General features: G+C 35.3%; 1 protein-coding gene across 4 annotated transcripts in view; it reads right to left on the bottom strand.

The window, feature by feature from the left end:
* Positions 1 to 21,171, bottom strand: part of LOC117979156 (uncharacterized) — an 830,677-nt gene that overhangs the window by 260,975 nt on the left and 548,531 nt on the right. For 3 of the 4 annotated variants that reach the window (XM_055107910.2, XM_055107911.2, XM_055107909.2), the window contains one exon: positions 1,429 to 1,558. In XM_055107910.2, the coding sequence (XP_054963885.1) occupies positions 1,429 to 1,436 (8 nt within the window). In that variant the 5' untranslated portion in view covers positions 1,437 to 1,558. Of the gene's footprint in view, positions 1 to 947; positions 1,559 to 21,171 lie in introns of those variants that run through there. The other variant, XR_008624352.2, reaches the window with a different exon arrangement.

A 21,171-nucleotide genomic window follows, 5' to 3' on the forward strand; every position in this document is an offset into this window, starting at 1 on the left:
ATTGTGAAATTTTTCTGGATTCTTCTAGAAGTTTTCTACAGGATGCCCATTATAAATTATATTACATCATCTTTATTCCTGTATAGTACCTTATTTCTAATTGGTTTTATTGCTGTCTTTTCTTTCTGCACTTATTGTGAGTATCTTAAGACAGCTCTATGTCAGAAATTATATACAGCTGCGTTTATAGGCCTGCAGGTTGAGTTTCTGGAAATGGGAAGGCTAAATTGAAGTGATTAATATAAGGGTGTCATTGCATACTATCTTTGAAGCTGTGTTCCCATATCAACACTGACAATCTAAATTATTTTCAGTTCTTAATAGTTTATAGAGCGATTTTATGTATATTATCTCATTTAACCTTCACACAGTTCTGAGAGGTAGACAGGGAAACAGTATTCTCACTTTCTGATGTGTATAAGTGATCAGCTGAATCACTCTTTTATAATTAGAATATTAGATAACGTCAGTATAAAACAAGTTGTTCTTAAATTAGTCCAATCTTTTTCTCCCTTGCCCATCTTCATGATAAAGAAAAAACAACCTCTAATTTTCACTTCCACCCTTGCAACTAGAGTTAGCCAGGTGAACATCTTTCTGACTGCAGTGAAAAGAAATTCTGCTGCAGGGGTAGATTTGGGGAAAGTTTTTCCTTCTCTATTAAAAGCAATGGGCAATGCTGGCATCTCAGTCTCCTTCCTTCTTCCTCACCTTGACATGTACACAATGTCAAGAGATGAGGCAGTAATTGTGGACTCATCAGGAAAAGGCCAAGAACAATTCAACTGATATTAGCTCCAACATGATTGAGTCATGGAACTAATGTCTTCAGCTGCCTGCCTATCTCTGAGCTCCTTATGACATGAGAAAAAGAAGTGTCTCTTTGCCTAAGTCAGATAAATAGTATTTTATGTTACTTGCTGCAAAAGCATTCCTAATACTATCAACTGATAATAATGTCAATGCAAGGAGATGATAATCTAAGCTCCAAATCATTATACATTTATCTTAAATTTATATAATATAGAAATAGTCCAGGTGTGGTGACTGACACCTATAATCCCAGCACTTTGGGAGGATTTCTTGAGGCCAGGAGTTTAAGTTTAGCCGGAGCAACATAGCGAGATTACCTTTAAAAAATGGGCTGGACGCAGTGGTTCATGCCTGTAATCCCAGCACTTTGGGAGGCCAAGGCAGGCGGATCACCAGATGAAGACCATCCAGGCTAACATGGTGAAACCCAGCTAATACAAAAAATTAGCTGGGTGTGGCGGTGTGCGCCTGTAGTCCCAGCTACTCGGGAGGCTGAGGCAGGCAAATGGTGTGAACCCAGGAGGCGGAAGTTGCAGTGAGCCGAGATCGCACAACTGCACTGCAGCCTGGGGGACAGAGCGAGACTCTGTCTCAAAAAAAAAAAAAAAAAAATACCTGAGCATGATGGCATGTGCCTGTAGTCCTAGCTTCTCAGAAGGCTGAAGAGGAACAGGGGGTCGAGTCTGCAGTGAGCTTTGATGATGACACTACACTCCAGCCTGGTCGACAGAGCGAGACCTTATCACTAAAAAAAAAGAAAAAGAAAAAGAAATTGTTTAAATACAATAACAATCCTTTTTTTCCCTGATAAATGGGAAGATTAAGTTCTTTCCTTCTTCCCACCATAGGAGACTAGGATGTCACCTAGGAAGAAAAAATATTTAGCATTTTAACTCATTGGGCAAGTATTCAAAATAAATTGTTCCAAGAAGCAAAGTTAATTTATGCCAGTTGAATAGAAAATAACATTAGTTTAATTCATTGTGCTTCCAAGTAACCTGGAAGAATAACAATGACTAAAAATTTTGTGTGTATGAATCTAAATATTTTTCCTGATTTGAAAGACTGTGCTAGACACTGAATGATTATTTTCATTTACATGGTATAAGCAATTCACTTTCTCATACATCTTAAAAGTCTACCTACATGAGATAAGAATTATGCTGTTTTATATTAAAATTGATATAATTTCATGAATCATTTTTATTGACTGATGATTTATAAACTATTCTCTTCTGGAAAACCTCATTAGTTTTTGAAGCCTCTACTAGTTTCCAAAAAAACTTCCAACTTAATATGTATCCTACCATGTCATGCCAATTTACAAGTTATGGGGGATCTGGGCAAACGTTTTAATTGATTTTGAATTGTGCAGTTTGTTTCAGAACTACATAAACATTAAATAATTCAGAGACTAAATGAAACCTTATAATGCAGCACACCAAAGTTGTTTAGGCAAGTTTTTTCCCCAATAATCAGATAATTATACATAACTAGTCATCATTACTTGAAACAAATTATGTTCTGTTGAAGCATGAAAGAGGTTTCCTGGCATTATTTTGAGTTCAACTAATCTTACTGACAATAGGTGTCTGTCTGCAAAACTTGTTTATTGGTGTTATGGTTTGGTTATATAGCATTGTGTAGTTGCTGCTCTGTAGTAAGCCCCTCTTAATTATATCATTTTTCAAATAAATATTGTATCTTTTATTTTGAAAAATCACAGGTTCAGTAAACTTGGCAAATGCGTGTATATTTTGAATACAGAATGCTTTGTCCTTTATTCATTGTAGATTATCTGTAATAATACACTGCTCCATGAGACAGCAGACTAGTGAAGAAAAAAAGGCGAGCAGTTATTTGCTGTGCATATAAGTGTTTAAACAGAGGAGTTACTCTGCTTTCAGACATTCTTGCTTGATGAATTCACTGGAGGCAAATGGTTTAGAGTGCTGTGTCATGCCAATCAAGGGCATTAGCATCATTTGTGCAGTGGGAAAGCTTGTGTTTGGCGGAGGAGGGATTCTTTGGCTCTGTCTACACAGATTAAGTAAAATGGAAAACTAAGGCATTTACCCAACTAATTCTGGCAAAAAGAAAAAAAAAGTGAGGTCAATTATTCAAAGCAGCTATAGATGGTAATGGAGTTCAGTGGATAAGTAGTACTCCACTGTCCTCCCATTTTCTGCAACTGAAATTGTTTTTATGTTTGTATTGAGTGGAAGAGCACACTAGGAATTCCCCTATGAAGCATCATCATTTAGTGAGTGGCCAAAATTAAAGGCACAGCAAACTCTTCATTCCTTCATTGCTTGAAGGACTTATATATAGGCAGGATAATAATAAATCTCCTACTTCCACATAAGAGTGTACACCTAAAATATTTAACATCATTTGACCACTTAACTTTTTAAAAGTGACACTCTGAATTTATAAGCTAAATTACTATGAGTTTGAGTATAAGTTATTAGACAATAGTATTTATTATTGACTCTAATAAAACCAAGATATATTGTGTCCAAACCACAGGGACAATAGATATTTTTTTTTTTTTTTAGTATTAGGAAGTTCCTACTTCCAAGTTTAAAATATTGTGATAACTGTTATAATTCTATACTTTGAAAAATTAAACGATTATGTCAGAGGCGTTTTAACCAGAGCAACTCCATCTTGAATAGGAGCTAGGTAAAATATGGCTGAAACCTACTGGGTTGCATTCCCAGACAGGCATTCTACGTTACAGGATGAGACATGAGGTCAGCACAAGATACAAGTTATAAAGACCTTGCTGACAAAACAAGTTGCAGTAAAGAACCCAGCCCAAACCCACCCAAACTAAGACGGCTACGAGAGTGACCTCTGGGCATCCTCACTGCCACACTCCCACCAGCACCATGACAGTTTACAGTTGCCATGGCAACATCAGGAAGTTACCCTATATGGTCTAAAAAGGGGAGGCATGAATAATCCATGCCTTGTTTTGCATATCATCAAGAAATAACCATAAATATGGGCAACCAGGAGCCCTCGGGGCTGCTCCTTTACTTTCTTAATAAACTTGCTTTCACTTTACTCTATGGACTCGCCCTGAATTCTTTCTTGCATGAGATACAAGAACCCTCTCTTGGGGTCTGGATTTGGGCACCTTTCTGGTAACAATTATGCCACAAGAAAAGCTGGGCAGATAAAATATAATAAATTTAAATAAAACTTCATAAGGGAATCTTATAGTAACTTTAATCATTCAACATACATTCATTGAACAGCTTTAGGTAAATGTCTTTCTTTTGTATCATCTTCTAAATGTTATAAAGCACTCTTATTGGATAATTGCTTTCTTTCCCCAGCACCAGTCATTAAAGTCTGTTCTTTCCCTTCTAATTTTCATGCCAATAAATTAAGTTAGCTTCTATATGTAAACCTTGTTTATTAATTCTTTCCTCTGGAAAAAAATTCCACATCATTACTGCTAGATTTCATTGTAATTTTTTTCTTCTGTTCAATTAATCTATTTGTCTATCCCTATGGCAATATCACCTAACTTATTTTTCAGTTTATTATAAATTTTGATGTCTGAAAAGGAAAGACCCCTCACTTTGTCTTTCTTTTTTAGGTGTATCTATCATTTTAGAATTAGCTTGCAAGTTAAAAAAAAAAGTAGGAATTTTAAGTAGAATAATTTGACTCATTCTAAGTATGTATTGTTTTGTTATAAATCACTCTAAACTTAATGACATAAAAGAATCATTTTTATTTATTATATTTCACAGTTCTGGGGGTTAACTGAGATGAATTAGGCAGTTCTTTCTTGAGGGTCTCTCATGTGGCTCTTGTCTAATGGTGGCCATATATATAATTTGTTCATATATCTGGAAGTGAAAGCTGATGTCAGCTGGAACTTCAGTTAGGGCTGTTGTTCAAAACTGCTTCACGTATCCTATCCATGTGATTTCTCTACTTTCTCATGACAATGAGACCAGATTTCTGGAACAAACAAGAGTCCCAAGAGGAACAGGCAGAAATCACATCAATAGTTATGACCTAGCCTTAGTACCAAATATTATTGTTTCTACCATAGCTCATCAAATTCAAGGGGATGAACATAGACACACACACCCCCAACTTTCTAATCTGGATATGTCCATATTAGAAAAAAATCATCTGCCACAATTCGGTAAATCAATTTAGGAAAAATTAACATCTTTATACTACTGAATTTTCCTATCCATGAACATGGTATAATTCTGTTTATTTAGATTTTCTTATTTTCTTTCAATAAAGCTTTATTTTTCCACAAATAGCATATGTACATTTTGTTATAATTATTACTAGGCACCTGATTTTTTTATGTCATGGTAAAATTTATCGTTTTAAAATGTGTTTTTCAACATTACTTATTTGTATGTAGCAAATTACTAATTTTATGTGTTGATTTTGTATTCAACACACCTGCTTTACCATCTAATTTATTCTAATATATTATATTGCTATTGAGTTTTCTACATAGTCTTATCATCTGTGACTAGTAATTCCTTTTTTCTTTCTATTATACTGATTTAATAGGCACATATAGTACCTATCATGTCTCATACACTATTTTATTTTATTTTTTTAGTGATTCCACTTTTATTTTTATTGGTGTATTTTCTGTTTGTTTGTTTGTTTTCTTCAACTTTTATTTTAAGTTCCAGGGTACATGTGCAGGATGTGCTGGTTTGTTACATAGGTAAATGTGTGCCATGGTGGTTTGCTACACAGATCAACCCCTTACCAAGGTATTAAACCCAGCATCTGTTAGCTATTATTTCTGATGCTCTCCCTTTCCCCACACTCCCTGACAGGTTCCAGTGTGTGTTGTTTCCCTCCCATGTCAGACACTATTTTGAGCACTTACAAATATTAACTAATTTAACATTAATAACCTCCCATCAGGTAGGTATTATTATTTCCATTATGGAAACTGAAGCACATATAGAATAAAATACTTAGCTACTAAGCTTGTTAAGCTTGTTCATTACTTAATTTGTAAGCAATAGAGAAATGATTTAAATCCAGGCAGTCTGGTCCAACCCTTAAATGTTACATCATATAGCCTCTTCTATACCTTTTCTTTATTTTTCTTCCCTTACTGCACTAGCTAAGACACACAATATAATGTCAGACAGAATTGCTGATGCAGACACCCTTGTGATTTTTATGATGTTAAAGCCAACTCTTTCACCATAGTACTGTAAAGTACTAGGTTTTGTAGGTTACTATTTATCAGATTAATACAATTTCCCTTTCTCTTTACTTTGCTAAGTGCTTTTCTTTTATGTTTTCTTTCTTTAAAAAATATGAATGGCTGTTTAGTTTATTGAAGGCTTTTACTTCCTCTATTAATATAATCATGCCATCTTTTTTTCCCATTTATCTCTTAGGTTGGTAAACTGAATTATGTGATTTTCTTAATGTTTAATCAATCTTCCCCCTGAAAAGAATTCCACTGTATTACACATTGCTATATGTCAGTGTTCCAATATTTTGATTAGAAATTTTTAATTTTAGCTCAAAAATGAAATTTGCTTATACATTTTTTCATATTATGTTTAAAGTTGACTAAAATAGAATTTTAAAGTATTGACATTTTTCAAGTTATCTTTCTAAAAAATCTCATTTGAATTTCACAGTGACAAGACAAAGTGGTCTGTATGATACAAATTCTTGAATATACATTAATGTTTGGATCCTTGCTTTATAGCAAAATATTTTCAGTTTTCGCAAATATTTTCCATGTACTTGAAAATAAAAAATGTCATTTTGAAAAACCTAATGAAATAATGGATTTAGACAATGGTCATCATGGATGACACTATTAAGAGAAAGATTGATGGAGAATTTATTTATTTATTTTTTACTTTTTGTTTTTTTCTTTTTTAAAGAGATGGTATCTCACTATGTTGTCCTGGCTGGATTCAAACTCCTGAGTTCAAGTGATCCTCCTGCCTCAGCTGCCCAAGAAGCTAGGACTTCAAGTGCAACACCACACCCAGCTTGATGGAGAACTTAAGAGTGAAGGGATCAGGCAATGACCAAATGAACCAAATGATCAATCTTCGCATTACAAACAGAGGGACAATCAAGTGTGGTGTCATCTGGTTGTGGTGTAATATTAAGTACTCCCCGCAACCAAGACTCCCAAATTGAAAGGGAATCTAATCAAGTTCAGGGTTAAATTCCATTTATAGAGAATACAGGAGACAAAGGAATGAGTTAATTCCTTTAACCACAATGAAGCAATCAGACAAATCGAGAATGTGAGACATTTTTTAGAACTGACCCAAGTTCTTCCACCACTCAGTGGCCTGATGAAAAAAGGGAAGAAGTAAAGAGGAAGGCAATTGTTTGGATTGTATTTCCAATAAACCAAGTGGAAAATACATTTAAACAATCATGACCATTTTCATATGGTATGAATTGGATTTTGGATAATACCAAGAAATCATTCATAATTTTATCAGGCATAATTTTGGTTTCAGTCATGTACAAACAAGGCTGTGCATTTTTAGAGATTCTTGCAGAGTTATGTGGTGATGATATACATTTGAGATTGAGCTTTAAATTTTGAAAAAGAAAAGAAAAATATGAATCTTCTTCTTTTTATGTTCATTAGATCAAGCTTGCAAATTGTCTTTTAATTTCATCTTTTTTTTTTTTTTTTTGAGACAGGGTCTCACTCTGTTGCCCAGGCTGGAGCGTAGTCACACAAACATGGTCCACTGAAGCCTCTATATGCTGTGCTCAAGTTATCCTCCTATGTCAGCCACCCAAGTAGCTGAGACTGCAGGCGCGTACCACCATGACTGACTAATTTTTAAAATTTTTTTTGTACAGACAAAGTGTCTCTATGTTGCCCAGGTTGATCTTGAACTCCTGAGCTCAAGTGATCCTCCTGCCTCGGTCTCTCAAAGCGTTAGTATCACAGACATGAGCCACTACACCTGGTTCAATTCCAAATCTTACTGATTTATTTTTCTCAGTTAGCGATAGGCATTGTTAAAATGTTTCAATATGATAATAAATTTATTTATTCTTGTTTGTCCTCATTTTTGCCTTATCTGTTTTAGAGGAAAAGATTTTGCTTTATGTGTTTTAGGAGACAAACATTTTAAAATTTTATATTTTCCATGTGAATTGAATCATTTATTATTACACAGTTACCTTTTAAATCTGAATAATCCTTCTTAGCTTAATGTCTAGTAATCAAGCTGTACTTACATCTTTTGTTTTTCTTTTCTGTTTTTGGAAAGTATTTGATGAGATACCTTTCCCTATCCTTTCATATTCAACCTATTTACATTTTTGTGTGTTATATATGTTTCTTTGTCATTCACTGGATTATTTAATCATTTACATTTCTTATAATTACTGGTATATTTAGGTTTATTTCTACCTTATTTCAAACTGAAATTTGTCCTACCTTTTCTATACTTGTTTTTGCTTTATTTTTTTTCTTTTGAATTAACTGAATATGTTTTCTCATTCTGTTTTTTCTTTTTACTTAACACTCTTTCATTTCTCTTAGTGACTGCTCTAGGAATCTTAACATGCAGGCTAACTTATGAAATTGTAAAGCTAATCATTATCTTCACCCTCCTGAACAAATCAATGATGTTAGAACACTATAACTCTAATAATATTTTCCCTTTAAGCACTATTGCTTTATGTATTTTTATTTTATCTTACTTTTTTCTTTCATAAACTTAAAAGTGGCAATTATTGTTTTATATAGTCAATGTTTGCTTTGATTACAAACATATTTATTACTTTCTTTGATCATCATTCTTCCTTGCATCTCAGACTTCTTTGATGAAAATATCTTTATTTCCCCCTTATTCTTAAAAAATATTTGTGGAATATTGAATTCTAGATTCAACAATTATTTTCTTTCTATACTCTGAAAATTTTACTCTATTCTCTTTGTCTTCTGTTGCCACTAATAAGTCAACTGTTATTTTAATCATCATGCTTAGATAATTTGTCTTTTCTGTCTGATTTTAAAATCATCTCTTTATCTTTGGTGATATCCATTTTCATTATTGTATATTTAAATGTGGATGGTTACATTTATCCTACTTGGTTTTTTTTTAATCTGAGGATGGATGTTGTTAATTAATATTTTTAAATTGTCAGCCATTTTATTTTCACATGCTGCTTACCTCTTCCCTTACGAAAACTCCAAGTACATACATGCCTTAGATTTTTTCACTCTATCCTCCATATCTGTTAATAACTCTGTGATGTTTTCTATGTCTTTGTCTCTCTATACTGCATTTCAGATAATTTCTTCAGAAATATAATCCAGGTTATGAATTCTCTTTTTATCTATATCTAATCTAATCTAGAAGGTTGGTATTAAGTTTTTAATTTCAATTATTATAGTGTCTCTTCCATTGATCTCTTTGGTTATTTTTATACCTGCTTGGTCATTTTTATGGTGACTCCTCTTTTTTACTCATTTGTATCCCCTATTTTAATTCATTAGATATGCTAAACCTCTTTATCCCATACTCTTTTTAAATATGTTTCTAAAGTAGGAAGTTTGTGGCTCACATTATCCTTGCTCATGTTTTTTACTGTTTTGTTTGTATGTTTTGTGATTGAACTTGAATTCATATTCTTTAGTACTTTGTTTATGCAAATTTACTGAGGCTTAGATTGAAAAGAGGTTCCTTTAGATAGGATTTGCATTTGCTTCTGCTATGTGCCTGGAGAGCCTATTGATTCAGCATCACTTTAATTAAATGCACGCTTTTAGTTTTATTTGAGCACACCCAAGTGCTGTGGACTCTATCTGCAAACCTAGCCAGTGAAGACTGGCTTGTAGTATGAATTTCCGGAGAAGAGGTTTTTCTTCTGGTCAAGGCTGGAGAAGAGCAATTTGTCTTGCTGATCCCTTAGGGGAAGGTGACATTTCTATTTACGTTTAGAGGATGGCTGTTTGGGGTCCCAGATCTATGGGGAGGGTTACCTATGAGATGTCATCTCCTTCCCTTGTGGGTACTAGTCCTCCATCTCCTGTGACCTGTGAAGATGTGAAAAGAAAACTCAAGTTCTTCTTGGTTTGATGAGTACCCTAAGAACACAAATCATACTCACTGTTTTGCTTGGCTCTCCGGGTTTGTACTTTCACTTAGTTTTTGACATCTGCAAACTGCTAACTTTCTTACCATATCATTGATATGCTATGTATTTTTATATTAAACCAGTATTTTTAGTTGCTTTTCATAAGACAGATAATTTCTGTTAAATTGCTAGAAAAACAGTCTCAAGAATCCTATACCATGTCTGTCTGAGTGAATAAAAGAAATAACTGGAAGCAATATTTTAAAAGAGAGAATCATGTACCTGGGTTTGTGCTAATCACATTACTCACAACTGCCAGAATGCAATGCAGCCACAAGTGGTTTTAGTGGTCAGAGAAAGTAAGTGTAAATACCATAACATTTTCAGAAGGTTGATACAAACTTGACATGTACCACATCAACCTAAAAGGAGACACTCCAATTCACCAGGTAGTTCTAAGAGTGCTAGTCTGGAGAGCAGAAGTGGTGACTACAACTATGAGGTTGTTTAGTGGTCTCAGTGAAAAAAAACTGAAGATGGGAGGTTGATGTGGAGTCAGACTTAGTGGGCATGGCTCTGGATTGGCTGTCCAGAGGTCCAGCTTCTAAACTCACCTCTGCCATTAGTGGTTTGTGGGAAGTTGGGCAAGTTGCCTTTCCTCTCTGGGTTTAATTTTACTTATCTGTAAACTGACTATGCCGATAACACATCAGGCAAAAATCTGTGGCCTCTCAGCCCTCAATTATTCCTTTACAGTTCCTCTAAGGTCAGCACAGTTCTTCCGGTAATATGCCCCTGTCTCCTTGTGTTTAAAGGGTCATTACTTAGTGATTCTAAAATGTTTTATAAGATAATAGAGTCAGCTAACTCAGATTCTACTGGAACAATGGAAAAAAGAAGCCCAGATGACCCTATATAAGTGTTATTTATGAATGATGGGTACTCAAAAGATTTTTAAATGTAAGATATCATAAATCATATCTTTGTGACAAATTATTTTCATGCCTCAAACTCCAGGTATTTTTTTATTGTTGTTGTTCTGTTATTTCATCACTAGCTGTATTGTAAAACTAATGAAATTCAAGTTTTAGGTTCCCTGATTTAAGCATCTTCCTTCCAAAAACCTTTTTCCTCTCATTTAAATAAACATTCACTTTTGTGTTTAATGTTTTAATTATAATTTTATATATTATTAAAAAATGGGTTTCCCACATTGTATACATTTCAGGGTCCACAAAACCTAAACCTGCCCACTCTAATACTTGAGCAAATAAAAATTACATATTTCTTCCTCATTTGCTTTGATTTATCACTTTTCCAAATTTCATTAAACAACAAAAAAAGACAAAACAAAGACAAGATACTATTGATTCAGGTGTATGTATAGAGAAACATGTTTCAATGCAGTTCTCGCCTATTAAAATCGGAGGGCAGTTTGAAGGTTATGCAAAAGCTCATTCATGATTCATTGCCTTCCAAAGCTCAAACTTTCACTCTTTTTTAAGCCTAGATGTTTGGAAAAAATAATGGGTCCCAGTAGTCATTGTAACATTTTGAGACTGCAAGTTGTGATAGTGCTAGTAAAAAAACAAAACAAAACAAAACAAAACAAAAAACATGTAAGATTTTATTTTCCAATTTTGAGTGAACAATTCTACCAGCCTCACATAGTATCTTAGAGTTGCAAAAGCATTTATGAACAGTTGAATTTGGAAAAGGAAGATTTATTCAATTGCTTCATGTAGTTTGAGAACTAAGATAACATGAGCAATTGTTAACTTCAAAATATTCTATTCTGTTTGTATTGTTTTTACATTAAAATTATACTCTCATATATATACACATATTGACTATGGCTGGCCATTTCTAGGAATTTGGGTATTTTTGTCAAAGGAAAGCAGCCTATTTTAAGATTTTATTTTACATATTTTATTTTTATTTTGAGGGGAATCCAAATATCTACATCATGAACTTAAATTCCTATAGCTGCCAGAACTGACAGAGAATTAGCAAGGCAGAGCCAAGTTCACGCAAGACTGTCTACGGCGCTCTTATAGCTAAAGACAAACCAAAATATTGACTAGTTCTTCTCAAAACAGCATGTATAAGTTGTGGCTGAAATAAGCCTGATGTAAGAAAGAATACAGATGGCAGTATAATCATAGGCTGGGTCTACAAGATGCCAAACAACCCATTCAAAAGTGAAAAACTCAGTCGATCAGTTGGTGGTTTTGTCTACATGCCACCAAGCAACAGGCTTGACTGATTTCTTCACAAAATTGACTGAGCTTTTGACAATACTTGAGCAGATGTTTTATCACTATGTATATTCAGTCTTAGTTGTCAAATCTATAACTCAAGTAAGTTCTCCTATGAATGATGAATTCCTTTCCTCCATCAAAACAACCTGAAAGTGTTAAACAAAGCTCATCTGCAGTTTTTAATTCATCTTAGAACCTAGTTCAATGCATGTGTTTCACACAGTATAGAGTATTCCGGACAAGAAATAGAATCTCCCAACTTACACGCCTTGCTTTAATATTTTATTAATTCATTTGGTATCCTGGCTACTCAAATATTCATTGAAAAGTAACTAAAATCCATTTTACTTTCTTTTTTTTTTTTCTTTTTAAGCAACAAGTTCCTTGGTATATACAATCTATTTGCCATCAATGTATCAAATTACTACTAACATTTACGATTGCTTTTGACATTTTTTGTTCCAATTCTTTTAAAAAAGGTCCTTTTTGGGCCAGGCGTGGTGGCTCACGCCTGTAATCCCAGCACTTTGGGAGGCAAAGGCGGGCATATCATGAGGTCAGGAGATTGACACCATCCTGGCTAACACAGTGAAAACCCATCTCTATTAAAAATGCAAAAAATTAGCCGGGCGTGGTGGTGTGTGCCTGTAGTCCCCGCTACTCGGGAGGCTGAGGCAGGAGAATCGGTTGAACCCAGGAGGCAGAGGTTGCAGTGAGCCGAGATCGTGTCACTGCACTCTAGCCTGGGCAACAGAACGAGACTCCATCTCAAAAAAAAAACAAACAAAAAAACTTTTCTGTGAAAGGTAAGTCACAAAATCTTTTAAATATGTCATAATTAAAAATGAAAGCAATCAGAAAAGATACTGTTTTAAAACAAGTTCTTTGTGAACAGAGATCTCATGCCTTTGGCCTCTATTGTGTCCTCAACACCTGATATGGTGTGGGCTTCAACAAATGTTTATTTAATGAATGATGAGATGGATTGTAGTATACTATTATCCTAGCCACTGACAAATTGTGGCCTATTAAGACTAGGGGAGTAAATACTCCAACTCACTCCCTTCCTGTCCTGCAAATATACTGCTCATGCTTCTGTTGCCTAAACCCAACTGGAAACCAGAAGGCAAGGGAATGTGTTAAGAGCTCATAGGTAGGTGGAGAGGGGTGGCAAGTGGTTCTGGAGCTGCCAACAGTATCCACTATCTGCACACTGCTGTTTTCCACGCAGTCACTGGAGATAAGAAGCTAGATGTACATGACGATTCTTATGATTTTCACACACACACTAATTACATATATACATATATACACATGTATGTTTATGTATATAATAGACAGGTGTTAGATAGATAGATCAAAATGCTCTCAAAACCTAAACATAGTTGATTTCCTCCCAAATCCCTTGAAAATGTTCTGCCAGATAATCTTTAAATTTCTTTCCAACTATATTATTCTTTGATATGGATTAATGTGAATGCCTTGAAACACCATTTACCTTTAAAAGAAACCTAAAACTTCTATTTAATTTTAAAAATAAAATGTGTTTTTTAAGAAGCTAGAAAATATAAAAAAAGGGTAGATGAGATGCATACTCATTCATACACGATGCTTCTAGGAGCCAATAGATGTATTTTTTTCTTAGTTCACAAGGCAGTCATCGGGAAAGAAGATGGTTTTCTAGGTCTGTCTCTAATCACTTCCTTCTTTCTGATTTATGACCATCTTCCATTCACCATTCTTTATATGCTGTCAGTTTTCTTCTTTTCAAGCACAAAGAACAGGCAAGAGCATGAACGGGGAACAAGCAAAGGACTCCACTCTGGGAAAGTGGCTCCGAAAATGTTTACTGCATCAGCATTAATATCTTCCAAAGAAAAGAGCACTTGCCCATCTTTTGAGACCACAGCAGCAATTGCCTTTATTCGAAGTTACCTGTAACATGCTCTAGGGGACAATCTCTATGTGCTTAATACACAGGTTTTTTTGCAATTTTAACAGTGGTCTGATGGGGAAATGTAACTTTTATCATTATAAATTTCTAGATTACATTATGTTTTCAGCTAAGCAGTGGATGGAGTCTGACTTAGCCCAAGGACCTCTTTCCAGTTTGTGGGGATGTCTTTTTTTTTTTTTAACCTTCACTTTAAAACCAGAAAGAGGAAAACTTTCTTAACTCACTCAAAGTATGTGCAAACTATTTCTTCAAAGCTCTGAATTTCCTGAGCCTGACTTTTAAATAAAACCCAGCAAAACAGGAGAAATTGAAAGGATTAGGGAAAGAAAAATCATAAAGCATTTATTTTCAGGTTGAATAAGAAATTCTGTTTTGTTAAACAGAAGCAAAGTTCCTGTAGCCATTCCCCACCACCCACACCCATAGTCCTTTCTTCTGAAGCATGAATGTTTGCTCTAGCCATTAAAGAAGACAGATGCAAACCCTCTTTCCATAAGAGCTAAATTTTTTATACATTATGCTAATAATAAGCATAAGCTGCAAATATAGAGAAAACTTAGAAATTTCCTGAAATCACTCATCTAAATACTATGCTGTAGCTAAAACTATGCTATATTAAAGGTCTTGAGGAAGAAAATGTTAGGTACCATTACAAGTATCTTATTTATCTAATTTGTTAAAACACATCAATTTTTAAAAAGAAGCTTTTAAAGCAGTGATCCTACAATATATCTCCTTTGCTCAATGCGATGAGAAGCCAAAGGAGTTGTTTTAAAATCAAATAGGGGCAATTCTTTCTTTCACTTTTCCCAGGACTTTTACCCCACTAGAATAAATTGTCATTAGATGCAGAATGTTTGTATTGATTAATTCAGGATGCCAACTACTATATGATTCACAGAAGGCAAAAGAAATGCCAATGCTTTCATAACACAAAATGACACATTTTTGAGAATACTATGGCTCCCTCACAACAGCTAGGCAATTTTTTCAGAAAAAAACAAAACAAAACAAACAAACCAAAAAAAAAAAAAAAAAAACACCTTTACACCCGAAGTCGAGCAAATGGACAACTTAAGAGAGCTGTAATGGACTCATTCATAGCTCTTCTTCTGTTAACATTAGGCTAGAATTTACTTAGTCATTCTTTACTATTTGAGGAACTTGGTGAAGATTTTGTTTCAACCAAGAATAAACTGAGGTATAAATGATTTAAAGTCCTGCCAAAAAAATAAAAACATCTCTCTTAGGTGTATCACGTATCATGAATATTTTGGCTATGTTGGGATACATAAACAAATGGAGAATTGAAGTAAGTAGTCTTAAAAGTCAAGAAAATAAAAAGCAAAATATTTAAACATTCATTACTGGAATGTAGATGCTTTGTTTGATTTTGTTGGAACATTTGTTTTGCATTTTATTGGGCTCCTTTATTTGGATAATTGCCTTAATTCATCACTTTACATGCCCAGACAGATAATTAGTTAATAAGTTTATGTTAAGTACCTACTCTGTGTCAGATTTGGAATTATGAGTAAGGATCCCATTTAACTTCAAGATTTGCAAAGGTGTTAACCAATGACATTTCAACAGAAGGAGAGCAAGTATTATTAAAAGGATTGGACGGCCATAGCAATTGTCAGGTTTTTTAAATTTTAAAAATAAAGCTCTTATCTCCCAGTGCAAACATCCTTATTCCAAACGCAAATGTATTGAAGAGGGTGGGTGAACAGGTCAGGTTGCGTCCACATGGAAACTTTGTGAACTATTTAAAACTGCAGGCACACTCCTGGAGAGCCGTTTTGTCCTGAAGTGTCCACAGACTTCCAATGTAGACTCCTTGAGGAGTTTGTGAGGAGAGGATGCCTTATTGTAATCTTTCCATTGGGTAGTCTAACGTGGCACAAAGAGTATCGTGAGGTTCCTCCTCACCTTCTGAGACCTTGGGGAGCCCTGTTGGCTTCTTTCTTGGCCAAACGGAGTCAGCATCAAGGGAAGAAACCAAAAGGAGTCAGCATCAAGGGAAGAAACCAGAAAGATATAGCAGAATACGACCGTTTCAGAAGAGACGCACGCTTGGCCCAGGATATTATTCAATTAGCCTTCCTCCAGGTAAGAGAAACGCTGTATGATGAAGAGCAAAGGATCATCAACCTCTGGTCTCGAATGATAGGAATCACATCACATAAAGAGAATTGTCTTTAAACGTTAAAGTTTCTCCAACACTAGCCTATATTTTCCTCGATTTTTACTACTTTGGAGATCATCTGTACCGAAGTGTAATAAAAAGGCAATTCAGGAGAACTACTAATTTAAAAGGGGGAAAAAAGCAAAAGCAAAAACAAAACAAAACAAAACAAAAAAAAACAGGCCTTGAGAGGGGACATGGCTCGGCATCAGGTCACTGAGTGTATTCATTATTTGTCCCCATTACCATGTTATGTCTTAATTACTCTGGTCTGGCTTCCTACCCGGGGTCACTATGTTACAGCTGGTTTTCTGCCCAACCCTAACTAATAAAGCCTCATTTAGTATCCAAGTTTATTGTAATAAACCTCTGCTGAGAGATACAGCAGAAATAAAGAGAAAAAAAAAAAAACCTAGAAATTATCAGAGTTGCTCTAACACTAACCTTGCACGATAAAAGGCCTTAGTTCAGGCCTTCTCTGGGTTACCTTTAACTTGGAAAGGACTTCCATTTGATTTCATTTGAAATTTCTGGCATAATTAAGTACAGTGGTTAGATTCCACCCCAAGGCAGAAAAGGGACAACGGTTCGCAAACACTCCTGAATACATCATTTGGAATTTTTCAAACGGTTTATTCATTTATGCTTTTTGCTTTCAAATTAACATTATTTTGTGAAACAAAAACAATGCTTTCAAATGGCAATATAAAAAAGTAATACACGTCATCAGTTTTCTTTTTCCTATGGCACTACTTCTCTTAGTTTTTTGAGACATCAAATAAAGACAAATTATGTGCTAGCCTTTTCTAATTTATTACATATAATCTGAGCCCATAAAATTTTGCAAATTAAAAAAACCCACCATCAAAAAATCTCAGCACTATTATGTATGTCTCTGTCTCTGTCACTCTTTCTCTCTCACACACACACACAGACATACACACACAAAACCAATTCTATTTATTAGAATTCACACAGCTCCTGAACAGATAGCTCATCTGCATTTTATCAGGTGTCGCTATAATTAAAGCTTATTGTAAAGTGAGATATTATTGGTATATTTTATTACTTGTCTATGAGAAGCTGAACAAAGTAAGAGGCATAAATGAATTCAGTTTTACAGTACTTTGTTTTAAACAAATGTCACTACCTACACACACATACCTAATTATCAGTTCTTACACATTCTGCCAAATATCAAACCTATAGTTCATAAGCCACACACACGACAGGCGGTAAATATATTCCCCCTAATTTAAAATTTTATTGCAGAATACCCTCTGCACTATGTTAACCTACACTAAATCACACCCTACACTCTCAGCTTTACCGGTGTTTACCTACTTCTGATTCAAAAAGAAAACAGTCCTAACTCCTGTTTCTACATATCTATAGTAATAAAAATTTTAAAAAGAGAATGACGATATGTAAGAAAGGAATTCAAAACAATGGCATAAAAGGGTTGACTTTAACTGTAACAGCGAATAACAGATTAATCCAAGACACTGTTTTTTGGTGTGGTTTCTGAAGGTTCTATGTTCTGAATGTCAGGGTTTCTTTGCATATTTTTGTACATTTCAAAGACTCCCGCAGCAGCAATGCAGAAATTAACATAAAGATGAAGGCTCTCGCAGATGACTGGGCAGTTGGTTTGAATGCACGTAGGCTATGATTGTATATATACAATTTTTCTATTCAAGCACATGTAAGTGAAGGCCAGCACATCCTTTTTCCAATGGGGAAACTCACTCAGGGGAGAACTCAGGAGAGGTCGCTAGGGCGGCCTCATTCTCCCATCTACAGGCAACTGTTTTGCCATCAACCTAAAGGAACAACTTCTCAGAACTCAGTTTCAGCACAGGCTCAGTTCCACTTAACCCACGATTCTTCACAGGTGCTTTGTTGCCTTCCAGCAGATATCATTTATTATCATGGCAGACAATGGGATGTGGTGAAGATGGACGCGACGGTCATGTCCCATTTGCCAGTGTGAATTATCCTCTGATCCTGTCCTCTATTCGTGGTGGGTTCTGAGTGCCCCACTTTGAAAAAGAGTCTGAAGCCATTAGAACAAAAAGCACTGGAAGGGCTTGGGCTGCTAAAGGCTACATCTGGGCTCAGCAACATGCATACTAATAACATCATTACGGCCGAGTGGTTTGGAGAGCGTGTTTACTTTGTTGTGGTTGCTGTCACCTTCTACAGCTGAATTGTTAATATGTGGTTTTAAATTCAAATAGCACACAGGGCTAATTTTCTTGTATTTGCCCAAAAAATTAGGTTACATAGTTCATCTAATTCTCCCTCCACTTTTTCATGTGTGGGTGGTACTCCTTGTAGAGAGTACTTCTTTTCCATGACATTGAACTTGAACCTGACTGACCTTTCTATAATGAGTGAATTGAAAACATCTCCCTTTGGAATGTGGCTTGTAGATACTGGCTACGCCAGTTTTTCTGCATTTGATGAATTAAAGGGGCAGAGTCCTTTTCACAGACCTAGACCATAGGAGTTATTTAACAGGACAAAAAAGAAAAAAAGAGAGAGAGAGGAAGGAAGAAAAGAAGCAAGGAACGAAGGAAAAGGGGGAGGAAGGGAGAAAGGAAGAGAGAGAGAAAGAAGAAAAAAAGCTTTTCAAAGCTTTTACAGAGGCACGCCGCTTAATTAGAAACCTACCATTAATTTTAACAAAAAGTGATTAGACAATGGTTTGGGTTGTCTTGGGTGTGTTGGTCTTCTGCTGGTGGTAGTGTTACCTTTTTTTCCTCCCCGCGACCATTTAAATATTTAAGAAAGAGCCTGCCACTTTAAAGTTCCATGTATTTCTAACAAATACTTAAATGGGAGATTCGGATATTTGTCTCATTCAACTCAGATATTATGTCCCTCCTCCTCATTGTTCTTTCTCAAATCAATCCTCCCCCACCTAAAATCAAAGTTAAATTGAGAGACACTTGGAATCAGAGCTGCTGAATAATCAGTAGGTTTCTTCTCTTATGCTTTCATAGCCCACGGATTCATGCTTCTTCATTTTTTTAAGGGGGAAAAATACAGAATTGATGGAAGACAGCTGAAAACAGTCAGCAGCAGCAGAAAGTCCAGCACTACCAGCATCTGATCTTAATCATAATATATCCTCTGTCTGGTTTGTCAAAATCTATCACTCAAGAACACCTTCAATGGACAGTAATTTGAGGTGTGGCTTATTAGATCACACGATCTTATGAATAATAAAAAGTTACGGAAAATTGCATCCAGGCCTGCTATCCAATTTTCAGTGGTGTCACCCACTTTATAGTAAGGCAGCATGTTTATGCATGATTTCTGTTTCATATGTATTGACTAGATCATTTTCTCTGTTGTCCTGAGAATTGATGACACATACTGTATTAAGAATGATGACCTCCACAAGGGGGATAACACTTCCTCTAGATTACACTATTGTCAAAACATATTGAAATTTTCTTTACACATGTTACTGCTGTATTTTTCTGCCTGAAAGACCCTGTTAAAGTGAAATCTTGTTGTATTTTTTTTTGCTAAATAAGATCCGAGGGACAGGTGTTGAATTTTTCTTTTCTACTAATACTTTTGTGGAATGACCAATGAAAAATAATAACATCATCCTTCAAAACAATCCCTGTCAGGACTATGTCAACCCTTCAGGGCAATTTTGATAACCTTTTTGGAGGAATTTGCAAGATACAACTTCCTTTTGCATGCTTAAGGATATCACTGCGTAGGAGCCAAGGAACTCCATTATGTATGGATTCTAATATTCTGATGGATAATAGGCAGCCGAAGGAAATCCAAATAGCAAAAAGCTTCGATGAAGATTGTTTTCTCTCCCACTTTCCCTGACGGAGTCTCACTGAGGGTGACATTATTCTTCACTGCACCCCCGCAGCACACGTACACCTCCTTTTTAGGAATCTACACAGAGCTCAACTTGCAGTGATGTAACACCACTGCTGATACCATGGGTATGTGAAAATAGTGTGCAATATTACTTTCTCCCTTGCACTGGATGAAAATGCAAATCCACCTTCTGTGAGAGAGTGACCCCTTTGTGGCCAATGACACCACACAGCACACGTTGAGATGTCTTTGGAGAGGAAAAAAAAAAAAAAGAGCAAGACAATTATGGAGCCAAAATAAAACCAGGTTATTAAGCCTAGAAAAGTTTCCATATTATTATTGAAAATACCAAAGATAGGCAAAAAAAAAAGTATTAGAAAATTATGGGATCATTTTGAAATAAAGTTGTAAATAAACATTAGATGAAACCTCTCATGTTTAAGTGTATTCCCATTCCTTCTCTGGTCATCTTTCCAAAGATTCTTGATATATAGTTGTCCCATGATAGTGGATGATGCAACATAAAGATGAAAGACTGATTGGAAATCGACATCTGAAGTATATGTGTTGTGCAGAAAAAAAAGTAGCATATCAAAGACTAACTGTCAAGAGGCATTAAGAATAGAAAACAGAGATGTGTGAGAGGGAATTTTATGTTTTAATTTAATTTAATTTAATTTACGTGACTTTTGTATTGGAGCCCATTGAACTGACAGGAAATGAAGACAGTGCCTATCTGGCTTGAGATATGTGAGGCTTGTAATTGAAATTAATTATATGTTCTTTACATTTTCCATTTCCCTTTTAAAGTTGGACAGGTGGGAATGCTTGAGCTCTTAGGTTACAGAGTCGAGTTCGAGCTCTGTAAATCCTTTACAGTCAACCCTCAGGCTTCCAGGGACCGCCTCCATCCCCAACCCCCCCAGCCAGCTCTGGTCTGAAACATTCCTTCCCGACCTCACCCTGCTTAAAATCAACTGGCCCCATCC

The sequence above is a fragment of the Pan paniscus genome, chromosome 12 (assembly GCF_029289425.2).
Source record: "Pan paniscus chromosome 12, NHGRI_mPanPan1-v2.0_pri, whole genome shotgun sequence".
NCBI classification, from domain to species: domain Eukaryota; kingdom Metazoa; phylum Chordata; class Mammalia; order Primates; family Hominidae; genus Pan; species Pan paniscus.